Genomic DNA, 15,673 nt, shown 5'->3' on the forward strand with positions numbered 1-15,673 from the left:
AACTACAAAACACTCATGAAAGAAATTGAAGAAGACACAAAAAGATGGAAAAGCATCCCATGCTCATGGATTGGAAGTATAAATATTGTTAAAATGTCTATACTGCCTAGAGCAATCTATACTTTCAATGCCATCCCGACCAAAATTCCACCGGCATTTTTAAAAGAACTGGAACAAACAATCCTAAAACTTGTTTGGAACCAGAAGAGACCCCAAATTGCTAAGGATATTTTGAAAACAAACAAACAAACAAACAAACAAAAACTGGGGGCATCACGTTGCCTGATTTCAAGCTTTACTACAAAGCTGTGATCACCAAGACAGCATGGTACTGGCACAAAAACAGACACATAGACCAGGGGAACAGAGTAGAGAGCCCAGATAAGGACCCTCAACTCTGTAGTCAAATAATCTTTGACAAAGCAGGAAAAAATATACAGTGGAAAAAAGTCTCTTCAATAAATGGTGCTGGGAAAATTGGACAGCTATATGTAGAAGAATGAAACTCAACCATTCTCTTACACCATACACAAAGATAAACTCGAAATGGATAAAAGACCTCAACATAAGGCAGGAATCTATCAAAATCCTAGAGGAGAACATAGGCAGTAACCTCTCTGACATTGGCCACAGCAACTTCTTTCAAGATGTGTCTCCAGAAGCAAAGGAAACAAAAGCAAAAATGAACTTTTGGGACTTTATCAAGATCAAAAGCTTCTTCACAGCAAAGGAAACAGTCAACAAAACAAAGAGGCAACCCCAGAATGGGAGAAGATATTCACAAATGACACTACAGACAAAGGGCTGATACCCAAGATCTAGAAAGAACTCCACAACTCAGTATACACAAAACAGATAATCATGTCAAAAAATGGGCAGAAGATACAACAGATACTTCTCCAAAGAAGACATACAAATGGCTAACAGACACATGAAAAAATGTTCATCACCATTAGCAATCAGGGAGATTCAAATCAAAACTACATTGAGGGGCGCCTGGGTGGCTCAATGGGTTAAAGCCTCTGCCTTTGGCTCAGGTCATGATCTCAGGGTCCTGGAATCAAGCCCCACAGCAGGCTCTCTGCTCAGCAGGGAGCCTGCTTCCCCCTCTCTCTCTGCCTGCCTCTCTGCCTACTTGTGATCTGTCAAATAAATAAATAAAATCTTAAAAAAACAACAACACATTGAGATACCACCTTACACCAGTTAAAATGGCCAAAATTAACAAGACAGGAAACAACATGTGTTGGAGAGGATGTGGAGAAAGGGGAACCCTCTTAAACACTGTTGGTGGGAATGCAAGTTGGTGCAGCCACTTTGGAAAACAGTATGGAGATTCCTTAAGAAATTGAAAACAGAGCTACCCTATGACCCTGCAATTGTACTACTGGGTATTTACCCCAAAGATAAAGATGCAGTGAAAAGAAGGGCCATCTGTACCCCCATGTTCATAGCAGCAATGGCCACAGTTGCCAAACTGTGGAAAGAATCAAGATGCCCTTCAACGGATGAATGGATAAAGAAGATATGGTCCATATATACAATGCAGTATTATGCCTCCATCAGAAAGGATGAATACCCAACTTTTTTATCAACATGGACGGAACTAAAAGAGATCATGCTGAGTGAAATAAGTCAAGCAGAGAGATTCAATTATTATATGGTTCCACTTACTTGTGGAGCATAAGGAATAACAGGGAAGACACTGGGAGATGGAGAGGAGAAGTGAGTTGGGGGAAATCGGAGGGGAAGACAAACCATGAGAGACTGTGGACTCTGAGAAACAAACTAAGAGTTCTGGAGGGGAGAGGGGTTGGGGTTGGGTGAGCCTGGTGGTGGGTTATTATGGAAGGAACATATTGCATGGAGCACTAGGTGTGGTATATAAACAAGGAATTTTAGAACACTGAAAAGAAACAAAATAAAATAAAATAAAATAAAATAAAATAAAATAAAATGAAAAAAAAAAAGTCAGGAGGGTATAATGTAGAATATGGTGGCTATAGTTAATAATACCGTATCACATATTTGAAAGTTGCTAAGAGAGTAGGTCTTAAAAGTCCTATCAGAAGAAAATAATTTTTTATAACTATCTATAGTGATAGATGTTAACTGAACTTATTGTGATCATTTCACAACATATACAAATACTAAATGATCATGCTGTATACCTGAAAGTAATGTTTCATGTCAATTATGCCTCAAATTTTAAAAAGTTAAATAGGGGCTCCTGGATGGCTCAGTCAGTTAAGCATCTGATTCTTGGTTTTGGCTCCGATCATGACCTCAGGGTCATGAGATAAAGCCCCACATCAGGTTCTGCATTAAATGCAGAGTCTGCTTGAGATTCTGTCTCTCCTTTCCCTCAGGCCCTCCTCCATCTCTCACAACGGCGCATGCATGCAGTCTCTCTCTCTCAAATAAATAAATACATCTTTAAAAGAAAAAGTTATATAAAGTGCCTGGTAGTGGAGTGTTAGTAGTCCTTTTTGTCTTAACAAATTAATCAAATAACCAACTAACTAAATAAAAAAAAAAATCAACTCACAGTTCATCCCAGTTTCATAATATGGCCTTGTTCTGTGATGCCTCAATTATTCCCAGATACTAACATTTTACCTCACAGATATTCCTCTATTCAAAAAATTATAAATCACACACATGCACATTATTTTCTTTTCTTGGAACTCTAATATTAAAGCTGTTTTTATTTAAAGTTGTTTTATTCTGAATGGATCAACAAGTACAAAACAGCTCTTACATTTTTTCCCAAATGCTTCACTTGTACCTTTGGCAGGAGGGTTTCACCTCCTATCACCAGCCCAGCCCTCTGACGCTGTGTTTTACAGTATCTCCCCTTCTAAGTTGTTTGGGATACACAACGTCCACTACTGCCACTGAAGTTCTTATTCCAAACCACAATATCCATTCACCTAATATTAGAAATGTTTGATTTGCTATTTGAAAGGTTGTCGGATCTCTACAATAAAAATACAGCATTGTTTTAAAAATTATCTTCAAAAAAAAAAAAAAAGTACAAAACAGAATCAACAAAAGTAAGTTTTTCCTTACCTTTGGCTTCTGTCTAGTTCCTGTTTATAGAAAATAATCATTGATACTAGTTTTTTGTGTCTGAGATATTTTGTGTGTATGAGTACAGATATAAAAATGCTTTTTATTTTTAAAAAATTTACAAATAGTAGCTTTCTATATAGTGATTAGCTCCTTAAAACATCTTGGAGAATGGCTTCTTTTACTTTAGTGTTAAAAGCAGCATCCTATTTCATGAGTGTAATCTAGCTTATTTAACCATTTCCTTGTAAATTTAGGTTGTTTTCAGTGTCTCGCCATTACAAACTCCTCTTCAATTAAAAAGCCTTGTACACTGCAGCATGAACAAGTGTGATACATCTACTGGAAAAATTCCTAGATGTAGAATTGCTAGGTCAACATTTTTTGGTTTTGTTTTTAAATATTTCTAAAACTTAAAAATGCATAATTGTTAAAGTACCTTCTCCAAGAAGGTTATACAAATAAGCCAATTCACAATATTGAGAAAAATCTATATTTATATATCCTTCTAAATTAGGTAACTAATTCATTTTCAGTTTTGCCCATTGATGAGCAAAATAGGAAATCACTGTTCTTTCATTTTAATTTGGCTAACAAGTATAAACATTTATATATTTCCTAACATTTCTATGATTTATCATAGTCCCTGAAATAAAATAGCTGTTGAATAAATGAATTGTCCTTACTGTCCTTTTATAAATGTCAGATGCTTTGCTCATTCTTACCTTGAGGTATTGTTCTTTTCCGCACAGACATGAAAAAGACTATTGCAAGGCTTAAAGTGTATAAAGTGCCCAAACACTACCTGTTAATAACAGGCCCTCTACCTTCTCTACCCTTTCCTTAGTATATATATCATCTCATTTAACTGTCATAAAAATCCTCGGTGGTGGGTGGTATTATTCCTATTTTATACATGAGTACACTGAAACTCAGAGACTAAGCTGTCTTCGGTTACTCAGGTGGAAAATCCTACTTCAGAGAACAAAAGTAAACAAGGCTAAGGGCTTAGACACAAGCCTATGTCCTTTTGTTGCACTGTGCTATACTGCATTTCACAGATAGAGGGTGTGTGGCAACTCTGAAATGACCAAGTCTGTCAGCACCATTTTTCCAACAGCATTTGCTCACTTTGTGTTCTCTGTGTGACATTTCAGTAACTCTCACAATATTTCAAGGTTTTCATTATTACTATACTTCTTAGGGTGATCTGTAATTAGTGATCTCTGATGTTACTATTTTAATTGTTTCGGGGCATCACAAACTGCACCCATCTAAGAGAGCAAAGGCAATCAGTAAATGGGTATGTCCTGACTACTCCCCTGACCAGTCTCCTGTTTCTCTCTCACTCTTCAGGCCTCCCTGTTTCCTGAGATATAGTAATATGGAAACTGGCTAATTAATAGCCCTAAGCATTCACATGAAAGAAAGACTCACATGCCTTTAACTTCATTTTTTTTTTTTTTAACATGTCTCTTGCTTTAAATCAAAAGCCAGAAATGATTAAGTTTGGTCAGGAAGGCATGTCAAAAGCCGAGAGAGGCTAAAAGCTAGGCCTTCTGCACCAAACAGTTAGCTAAGCTGTGAATGCAAAGGAAAAATTCTTGAAGGAAACTAAAAGCACTATTCCAGTGAACAAGTAGATAATAAGACAGTGAAACAGCTTTATTGCTGTTACGGAGAAAGTTTCAGTGGTCTGGACAGAAGATCAGACCAGTCATAACATTCCCTTAAGCCAAAACCTAATCCAGAATATGGCCCTAACTCTCTTCAATTTTATGAAGGCTGTGAGAGGTGAGGAAACTGCAGAAGAAAAGTTTGACACTAGCAGAGGTTGGTTCATGAAGTTTAAGGAAAGAAGCCATCTCCATAACATAAAGTAAAGCAGAAAAGGCTGATGTAGAAGGAGGATCATGTGCTTCCAGACTGACCACAGGTAAGTAAAAGTGCAGTTAAGTAAAATGGTGGAGAAGGGCGACTACTATACTCTTTCCCCTTGGCTAGATACTGTCTAAGCTACTCCTCCTTTGTCAAGAATGAGCAAAAATGTATTTTCTTTTGTAAAACTTCATTTTCCCTTTCCATAATTCAACAGACTTTGTACTATTTTCTTCTAATGACTTTTTAAAATGCCTGCCTTCACTGGTAAATTATGAGCTTCTCTAGGGAGTAAGTCATCTTCGTAATTAGAGATTATTGTAAAATACACAATAAAGATACATAATACAACAGATAAAAACATGGTATAATATTCTAGAATGTCTTCTGAATTAGAAGTAGTTATATTTGGGGGCGCCTGGGTGGCTCAGTGCGTTAAAGCCTCTGCCTTCGGCTCAGGTCATGATCCCAGGGTCCTGGGATCACGCCCCACATTGGGCTCTCTGCTCTGCAGGGAGCCTGCTTCCTCCTCTCTCTCTCTGCCTGCCTCTCTGCCTACTTGTGATCTCTGTCAAATAAATACATAAAATCTTTAAAAAAAAAAAAAAAGGAGTTATATTTGTAAAATCTTAGTCTTAATTTTTTTTTTTTAGAAAGGAGGGCAAGTAAAAAAGCTCCTATGTCTGAAAAGAGATATTTGTACCTTTCATGAGTAAACATTTTCATGTCTCTACCATTTTAGGAAGCCACCACTGATAACAAGTGACAGAATTCAAGATATTTCTGCCATTGCAAATTTCTGTAAAGACATAAATGATAACCCCCTGGGCATCTGATAAATATTCCTTAAATATATCCACAGAAATATTTTAAAATATACTTCACACTGCTAAAAATTACTTCACGCTAACATAAGAAATGGATTATAACTTACTAAATCAGTTTCTTTTTTCCTTCTTTTCTTTCTTTCTGTTTTTGGTACCTGATAGGAGAGAAATACAGAAACTGTGATATAGCAAAGACAAACATACTTTCTTACTTCTTTGTGAATGCTTAGATTTTTGCTCAACAGGTAATAGTATAAAAAGTTTTTTATTGTTCAGAAGAAAATGTGCAGTGCTGGCAAGCAAATATAAGAAAATTTCTGAATTCAGTGAAACATAGTACTCATAAAAGTGATAGAATAAAAGGATACTTTAGGGATTCTTATCTTTTTAAAACGTCATTTCTGTTCAGAAGCCGTTCCATATTAATTTAAATGATTATTTTATTTTAGTCATTAACTGAATGATTACTAACTTTTAAGACTGGACTTCCTATATTTTAGCTCTAAAATACTCACCATCCCAGAGCTAAATATACAAAGGTATCACATGGGACACAGAAGGCTCTTTTATACATGACATTTCCTAATAACCACAGTATAGAACAATCCAAACCTAACCTTTAAGATTATAAACAAAGGCAATATATGCCTTCTAAAAATCTTCTGTATAACCTAGATCTAGAACAGAAGAACTTTCAAGGATTAATTTATATCTGACTATTTCAAAAGTGAGTTAAGATGGCTTATAAATTTAAACACATATTAATTAAAATAACTGAAAATAAAACAGGACCCAATCAATAAAAAGGATTAATAGTATTCCTGATACCTAATAATTAGATACCTAATTATTTCAACTGGAGTACTGAAAGGAAACATATAACACAGAACTGTGTCTTCTGTAATATGGATTTCATAATAGTTATTTAATAGGGCTGAAGCAAGAATTAACTAAAATATGCAACACCTAGTATAATTTCTGGTACTCAATAAGTAAATGTTATTATTACTGTTATACAGATTTCCAAAAACACACATTTTCCTAAAACCTAATTCAAGAAGAAATATAATTTGTGTTTCCTTACAAAAAGGCCATCAAAAGATAAAATGAATTACATCTTTTTTTTTTTTAAAGATTTTATTCATTTATTTGACAGATAGAGATCACAAGTAGGCAGAGAGGCAGGCAGAGGGGGAAAGAGGCTCCCAGCTGAGCAGAGAGCCCGAAGAGGGGCTCGATCCCAAGACTCTGGGATTATGACCTGAGCCGAAGGCAGAGGCTTTAACCCACTGAGCCACCCCCAGGCACCCAATGAATAACATCTTTAACCACAGTTTTTCCAAAAGGAAATTCATGTAGTGACCTCTATCAAAGTGGAGGGTATAACGCTAAGGACACAATGTTATATTTTAACTCAGCAAAGAATATATTAATTGCAGAAGGTTTAGATAATATGGTCTGATAAATTTTTAAGAAAGACTCTTAAAATGAATTCTTAACTGAATCCTTTTAAAAATCAAACATATCATATTTACCTTTGTGGGTATACAATCCGAAGTTTTGAATTCATTCATATATTCATCCAAAAACACTTTAAAAGTGTTGACCCAAACTCTGACTGGAGATTCACTCCAATCACGCTGCTCAAGCCTCATGGTCTTTTCCAGAATCTGTTCAAACAGTGCGTAGAGGTCTTTATATCGTATGCTTTTCCCGTCATCTACCTAATAAGCAATAAGAGAAGACATGTAAGGTATAAAGAACTTCTCTAAACACAGAAGATTGATTCAACTTGTACTGGGTAGTGTTAATAACAAAGATTAGGATCCTTTCTAATGGGCGAGCCCATGAGTTCACACTGTATCTGTAAATGGTCACATTGTATCTGTAAATGCCCTCTCTACTGTGGAATGAATGTCTGCAGAATAAAAACTATTAAATTTTAGCAAAATACCTAAGAGTTTAAACAATGTAACAATTTCAGAAAATCCTGGGAACTTCTCCACAAGCCTGGCTTTTAAACTATATTTAGCTATAAAGATTATTTGCATCCCACTTAATTACCTATCACCTCAGAAATGAAACTTCAGATAGTTCCACTCTAAAATTGAAAGAATAAATATTTGAATCCTTGCCTAATAATACATTAGGTAACCATTATTTTATTTTTCCAAAGAAGAATGACATGTCCTGAATAACACTGTACTACTTGTAAAGGACTACATGGGATTAATTTTAACTTATTTAAATAAGGTCTGGAATTTTTGTGAGAGAAAAAAGGGGGGGGGGTGTTTAACATGACCCAAAAGTGTTATATATGTTTAGAATTTGTTTCTCCTTCACTTCCTCAAATAAGTTGAACATTTTTGATATAGGGTTAGAAAACCACTATTAAGCTCTATTTCATAATTTTGGCTCTTCTTATGTCATTTAAGTGTACTGGAGCACCCAACAACCTGAAGTCCCTAATCTAGTAAATACAGGTATGAAGCAGAGAAAGACATGAACATAATAAGCAGTTGCACAGTATTAGAAAAATACGGCCAAAATTATCTCTATGCAAAACTAGTCATTCGCTATAGTCTGATCACTACTCTTACTAGGGTCTGGAAATTCCTATTCTCTCAGACTGCATGGTTTATGTTTTAAAAAAAAACAAAAATTCTTATACTGAGAAAGAAAAAGTAGAGGATACACAATAAAGTTCTCCTGATTTCTCTTTCCACAATGAATTATAGACTGAACAAAGAAAAATGAATACAAATTATTTTATAGAATATGAAAATTCATAGATTCTAGAGAGCAAAGCATTAATTATTATCTACTTTAGCATGAAAATAAACTTTCTAAAACATGACCAATGTCATATAAAATTGTAAGGTACATCTGAAAGTGAAATAAACTGATATACAAATCAGTGAACATAAACTGCTCTAATTCCACTGGGGAAAAATGTACAATTCCACACATATGAAAATTAGAAGTTAAAAGTCAGAGCTAAAAGGATTATGAGAAGTCAAAATAGTAGAAAGCCATAGAATCACTTTTATAATATGTGAATTTATCACCTTATAAGAAGATTCAACATTGTTAAGAGAGGGAAAAAAAAACTACTCCAGGAAACTGAAGGAAGGTATTAATCTGAGACCAGTCCGTATGCTTTTCCCTACCTATTCCTAAAACAAAAAGAAGGAATTTGAGAAATTTCTCATTGAACACAGCCTCCATACTATCTTCTACAGCATAGCCAAATTTTTCATATGTTAATTAGTGAATATCTTCTAACGCATTCCAACTTACCGCCAAGGCAGACGAATAAAAGCTGAAGATATTCTGCCGAAATTCTTTCAAGGCTTTTTTAAATACAACATCCACTAATGTGTCTTTCTTGCTGTCTTCATTATCTAGATCATTCATCTGGGGGCCACAAAAAGAGTTTTTGTACACAATCAATTAAAAAGAGGTGAATACAACAGTGATACTGATTGGTTCTTCAACAATGATGGTCCTGATGGTCCTGAAAGTGCAAGCCCCTGTTATTACGGGACTGAGGTAAAAGCGCGACTACAGAGTCAACATTTTATTACTACCAGATGATTTCTAAGGTCCTTCTAACACTGGATTATTCTATCATTCTGTTACCAGAGCAAAAACTCCAAGTATGCAATGACAAGCCTCACCTTAGCACATGGAATATAATGTGACAATTATGGTAACATGCAAGTCAACAGTAAAGTGTAAAACCTTAACTCCTGCCCTTCCAGACCGAGTAATGCATATCCTATTAGTTATACCTTTTCCATGAAGAACAGACCATCTAACTTACTGAAGCATATGTAAACTTGATCTATAGGGGCAATATTCTGCTAAAAACAAGTACTCCATAGTCAAAGCCACTTATGGGCCTAACTCAGCATGCAGAGTGTACCTTTTTCAGAAGAAATTCATCCATACTTTTTAAATCACTGACACTTGCTATGATCTGGACAGAGTCATTTTGCCAGTGCATAGACTCCAAAGCCACATTGCTGATCTTCACACTTCGCTTCCGCTTTGCCTTTGGAGAAGGTTCTTTGTTCTCTTTAAACTCCTTCCGGCAACTACCAGGCAATTCTGGGCTCAACGGAGGTGTCGGATGATACTGAACTAATTCTATAATTCAAGATAAAGTATCCAAAGAAAAATTTTTAGTGAAAATATTGAAATCTCCACATTCTTCTTTTTAAGTTTAAGTTCCTTTATTAAGTCACTGAAGGAAAAATATGTAACCAAAAAACAAAGTAACACTAATGTTTGTGGTCAGGCAGTTAAACAATAAATACAGACCACACAGTTGTACAGAAAATGTATTTTTAAATTACCACTTTTCAATGGAAAATACTATTATGTCTTCCACGGGGCTAAGGTCTGATACTGAAAACCTGGGTGGAGGTATCTTAAAGAACTGAAGCCTGCATCCCAAATACCTCAGTCCCAAAGGAAAAAAGGGAAGAATATACGTAACCACCCTAGCACTTTAAATGCTGACCATTAAGCCAGTCATAGCTTTACTATATTTGTTTGAAAGAATATTCAACTATATATGAATCCAGCAAACCAGTGAAATTTGATAATTATTATTTCATTACTAGGGTCTAAAGCCATAAATCCTTCAGTGATATTATCTATAGTTATCGTGGCAACCTGTCTAGAGAGCTAGGAAAGTCAACCAGCTCACTTCTGGGTCTCTTTGGTATTTAGGATTTTCTTATACATTGCCCAAATAACTGTCCGAATTTCTCAAAGCATTCCTGGAATGCATTACATCTTTGTGTGTAACACTGGAAAGCACAACAAATCATCTCTGTTTACAACAGGGAAATTGATGCATGTAAGTCCATCACAATCCAGAACTACATTGGGCTTGCCAAAGCCCTACCTGGGGCTTGATAAACATGTTGGCCTCTTCTCACTTCACATAGCTATTTGTTTCCCCACACGTACTCACCTGTCTAATGCTATGTCCTCATTCTTTCTAAAAGCTAATTCTGATAATGAAGAAGAAAAGTAGCCTCCTACATGCTAAATGCTACCTCAGGCAGAAAGAAGACAAGCCCAATCTCAGATGTCACACCAGAATAAAAATTATAAAGATACAGAATATACATATGTGCAAGTTAGTATCAATTGATTTTAATTCCATTATATAACAAAGGCATAGAAGTATCTAATAATTTAATTTAGCAAAGTAAATATCATTGTTATAATAAAAGAAATAATGGTTACTAAAGAAATTATAACACTGTTTCAGTATAAAAACAAGGGATAACTTAATAAATTACTACCCAAAGATGAATAAGAAGCTACAATCTCTCTCTCTCTCTATATATATCTCCTTATGAAGCAACACACAATGAAGTCTACTAATAATACAAGCTTCAACTAAAGAGCTTCATGCTTCCTTCTTAAAAATAACCATGGAGAATAGAACTGTGAAAAATGAAAAATTTAGAATGATTATTATAAACCAGATTAGATATAGGAAATTGATACTCTTAGTAATGCAACGGTAAGGATTTCCCAAATTTCCAAACTGAACTTGTAGTATTCACTTAATTTACTATTGATTTTTAACCCTATCAGTTTGCCAACTCATAGATGCAAAGCCACAAAAGACACAAAAACAGGGCTCTAACTATAGGTTTACCATTTTTTTCTCTGACACATGGGTGCCTCTGCTTTGGTTCATTCATTCCTATGTGAAACTTGTTAATCTTATTCTCCTTGCCCCTTTGTGTTATCCTAGGTATGAGAAGTTTTGTTTATTTATTGTAACTGGACCTGTTCTATCTTTCCTTTAGAGATAATTTTCTTCCTAGATCTACTTTTTATCTTATTCACCTACCCACTGGTATTTCACCCACTCATTACCACACACCCACCTCTGATATTTATCCACCCCATTACTGTTGAAGATAGCTGGCATCTTTGCATAACTATTAAAAACTCTCATACATGCTTGTGCAAAGGGTTGAGGAAAATGGCATAATCACCTAATGCTGGAATTACTGGAATCCTTAGAGCATTAGTAATTCTAGCATTGAGAAAGGCCAGTTTTCTCAATAGATGAACTAACTACTGGGTATGTTCAAGTGCGTTATGATTGATGCCCCCAAAATTAAAATGACAGCTACAATTATAAAGTCAGTATAGTATAGCAAATACTTGATACATAATAGGTACTTAAAATATAGCAGAGTGGTTAAGAATGTGGCCTCTGGAGCTAGGTTACCTAACTTCACATCTCAGCTCTGCCAACTACTGTGTGTAAGGAGATAACTTCTCTATGCTTCAGCTTTCTCATCTATAAACTGGGAATAATAATCATACCAACCCCCCAAAATTGTAATGAAAAATTAATACATACAACATGCTTAGTACAGAGTCTTGCACATGCTAAGCACTTAGCTGCTATTATCTTAATTTTTACTAATAATACATATTTGTTAAGTGAATGAATGACAGCTAAATTTTTACACATTAGAAAATTGAGACAAACTGAAGATTCACTATCATTCTTAAAGTTGTTGCTTCACCATTTGCACCACACTTCCTTGGAACTTCTACACGATGTAATTTTATCTTTTATTTAAGGAGAGATTTTACAACTCTGGTCCTATTTCATTACACTATCTGGCCAACAGGATTGCCACTGCAAACACTAGAGGAATAAGAAAGAGTGAACAGAAAGAGTGAACAAATTATAAAGACAATCTCCATTCTTTGTCCATTTTTACCATCTGGAAACTGATGAGATAGAATTGTATCTGAGCCAGCAAGGAATCCCAAAACCTCTGACTGGGTGGCAGCTTTCACTCGGGTAGTCTTCTTCTCCCCTTGTTTCCCTTTGGCCCAGAATCTCATCTTAGCTCTCTGAGGTCTATTTTTAAAAATAAAGGTAAAAATGGAAATTAGTATGTTGCAGTGACAATATTTGTACATCACTTTGAGCTATATAAAGACCTTTCATATGTGTTACTTCATTTAACCTTCACACTTAAGTTTAATCATATTTAATCTTCAAATTCACATTTAAATTTCAATCTGGAAGGGAGACGGTTTTCTCATCTTGAATACAAGAAATAGTAAGTCCCAGAGATGGTAAATAATTCCCCAAAATAAAATGGCTAAAAACCGGTGAAACTAGAATTCCAACTCAGGTTTTCTGATTCCTAAACTGCTATCTTTTCACTCCTGTCCTCTTTCCAGCTTGGACTTTGCATATAAACAACTTAATAACAAAGAAAATACTTTTTAAAACATCACTGATAGCCTATCACTCTAATACATATTTGTTTACCTTTTTGGGGAGGAGTAATTTCCTTCCATTCTTTATCCTTAAGTATGCCCATTCTTATATCACTGTAATCACGATGAAGATATAATTTTAAATCTTCCCACTTACAATTGTAACGGTTTTAATTTGACTATTTTATATTTAGAAGTTATCACTATTATTTATTAACAAAGGCCACCATTTATTTGAGTTGTTATTTTGCTCCAGACACAAGTGCTTACATTGGCTTACCTTAATTTATTTATAAAAACAAGTTTACTTTCAAACTACTATAACCATTATATACCTGGAAGCTTAAACATTAGGTAACTTTCCCAAAATTACAGAGTGAATGACAAAGCTGAAAATACTAATTACTTTGCTATACGGCCTCATTTTTAGTGTTTATATACTCTCTCCCAATAAATAAACCAAAAAACCACCTTAAGATATTAATGACAGCTCACATAACTGACCATATATCATGTATCCTAACCCTATACTAGGAGCTTATTTGTCCATTTGTTTTTTTCTTTGTATATGCACTCAGTCAAATCAAAAAAACATGAGCATCTACCAGGAGCCAGGCACTATCCCTTTATACCTTATTTTCACGCCTACTATGGTAAATAGCTTTTATTATTCTTATTTTTACACATGAGCAAATTGAAGCTTGGACGGCTGATAAAGCTGGAAGTTAAAATCAGGTCTATCTGATTTTGAAACCCACATCCTTTTTTTCATCATTCTTTTTAAGCCTATTACTACACTTACACATCTCAAGAGTGTAAAGAAAAGTTATTCTACAAAGGTTACTACAAATGACAGCATCCTTCTGCCATTCTCATTCCTTTTCTTTTCTTTTTTTTTTTTTTAAAGATTTTGTTTATTTATTTTACAGAGAGAGACACAGCAAGAAAGGGAGAGAACACAAATAGGGAAGAGTGGGAGAGGAAGAAGCAGGCTTCCTGCTGAGCCTCAATCCCAGGACCCTGGGATCACAACCTGAGCCAAAGGCAGATGCTTAACCACTGAGCCACCCAGGCGCCTGTCATTCCTTTTCTGCTCCCTGGAGGCAAGCCTGTTGAATTGATTTAACTGACTTTTTAATATTTACCATACTTACATTGCTGTCATACTTGCAAACACAAGTAATGATTAAGCATGTTCCAAGACTTCTGTTCTCCACCCTCCAAAAAAACGGGTGTACCCCAAAAGAATCAAATGGTAATTTGAGTTATCTCAATATATAGTATTTTCTTACAGTTACAGTCACTATTTTTATTATGCAAATAATATTCACAACTGAGGCATGCAGTTCCCTGCATCATCTGCTTTTTTCTAGAGTTAATAAGTGTTTTGCTTTACATTTGCTCATTTATCTACATACAATTCACCTTGAAATGTTTCCCTAGTTGTGGGCATCTCCTTTCAACATGTTCAAACAAAATAGGGACTCCATTTCTTTAAGAAATCTCTCCCAGAGCTTTCCAGCCTGCTCCAACAGGCATGGTTTCCCTCAGTGCAGCTACTTTCCATCATCATGGGAATTCCTTTTGTCTCTATTGTTTTATAATAAAATGTCTTTTAGTATGGATCTGTCTCCATCCATTATATTGGGTAATCACTGGGCCCTTTGAATCTGGAAACTCATGTCCTTCAGTTCTATAAAACTTATTTGAATTACCTTATTAATGATCTGTCCTCCTTGTTTTCTTTGTTCTTTCTGGATCTCCCATTAGTGGCTCACTGGATCTCCTGAACTGCTACTCTTATCTTTTTGTATTTAAATTCCACTTAACATACAGTGTAATATTAGTTTCAGGTGTTCAATATGGTGATTCAACACTTCCATACAACACCTGTTGCTCATCACAAGTGCACTCCTTCATCCCCATCACCTATTTCAACCATCCCCTACCCACCTCCCCTCTGGGACCCAACAGTTTTCTATAATTAAGAGTCTGTTTCTTAGTTTGTCTCTCTTCCTCTCTTTCTCCCCTTTGCTCATTTGTTTTCTTTCTTAAATTCAATATATGAGTCACATTTGTCTTTCTTGGACTCATTTTTATTAGCACAGTATCTTCTAGCTCCATGCACGTCATTGCAAATGGCAGGATTTCATTCTTTTTTGATGGCTGATTAATATTCCACCATAAACACACACACATACATACATACCACATCTTCTTTATCCATTTGTCAGTCTATGGACACTTAGGCTATTTCCATAATTTGGCTATTATAGATAATGCTGCTGTAAACATCAGGGTGTATGTATCCCTTCAATATTTTAGTAACCTTTGGGTAAATACCCAGTAGTGCAAATGCTGGGTTGTAGGGTAGCTCTATTTTTAACTTTTTTGATACTGTTTTCCAGAGTAGTTCCACCAGTCTCCATTTTCACTAGCAGTGTAAGAGGGTTCCCCCTTCTCTACATTCTCGGCAATACCTGTTGCTTCCTACGTTGTTGATTTTAGCCTTTCTGACAGGTGTTAAGATATCTCACTGTAGCTTGATTTATATTTCCCTGTGATGAGTGATGTTGAGTGTCTTTTCATGTATCTGTTGGCCATCTGTA

At 35.3% G+C, this 15,673-nt stretch overlaps 1 protein-coding gene across 12 annotated transcripts in view; it reads right to left on the minus strand.

The window, feature by feature from the left end:
- The window catches only part of MYO9A (myosin IXA), a 305,854-nt gene that overhangs the window by 73,752 nt on the left and 216,429 nt on the right, over positions 1-15,673 (minus strand). For all 12 annotated transcript variants that reach the window (XM_032864954.1, XM_032864953.1, XM_032864959.1 and 9 more), the window contains 5 exons: positions 12,554-12,696; positions 9,706-9,929; positions 9,078-9,194; positions 7,313-7,501; positions 5,885-5,932 (listed from right to left, as the gene is read on the minus strand). In XM_032864954.1, the coding sequence (XP_032720845.1) occupies positions 5,885-5,932; positions 7,313-7,501; positions 9,078-9,194; positions 9,706-9,929; positions 12,554-12,696 (721 nt within the window). The remainder of the gene's footprint in view (positions 1-5,884; positions 5,933-7,312; positions 7,502-9,077; positions 9,195-9,705; positions 9,930-12,553; positions 12,697-15,673) is intronic.

This window comes from Lontra canadensis, unplaced genomic scaffold (genome assembly GCF_010015895.1).
Source record: "Lontra canadensis isolate GAN:19392208 unplaced genomic scaffold, GSC_riverotter_1.0 scaffold28, whole genome shotgun sequence".
In the NCBI taxonomy this organism is placed as follows: Eukaryota; Metazoa; Chordata; class Mammalia; order Carnivora; family Mustelidae; genus Lontra; species Lontra canadensis.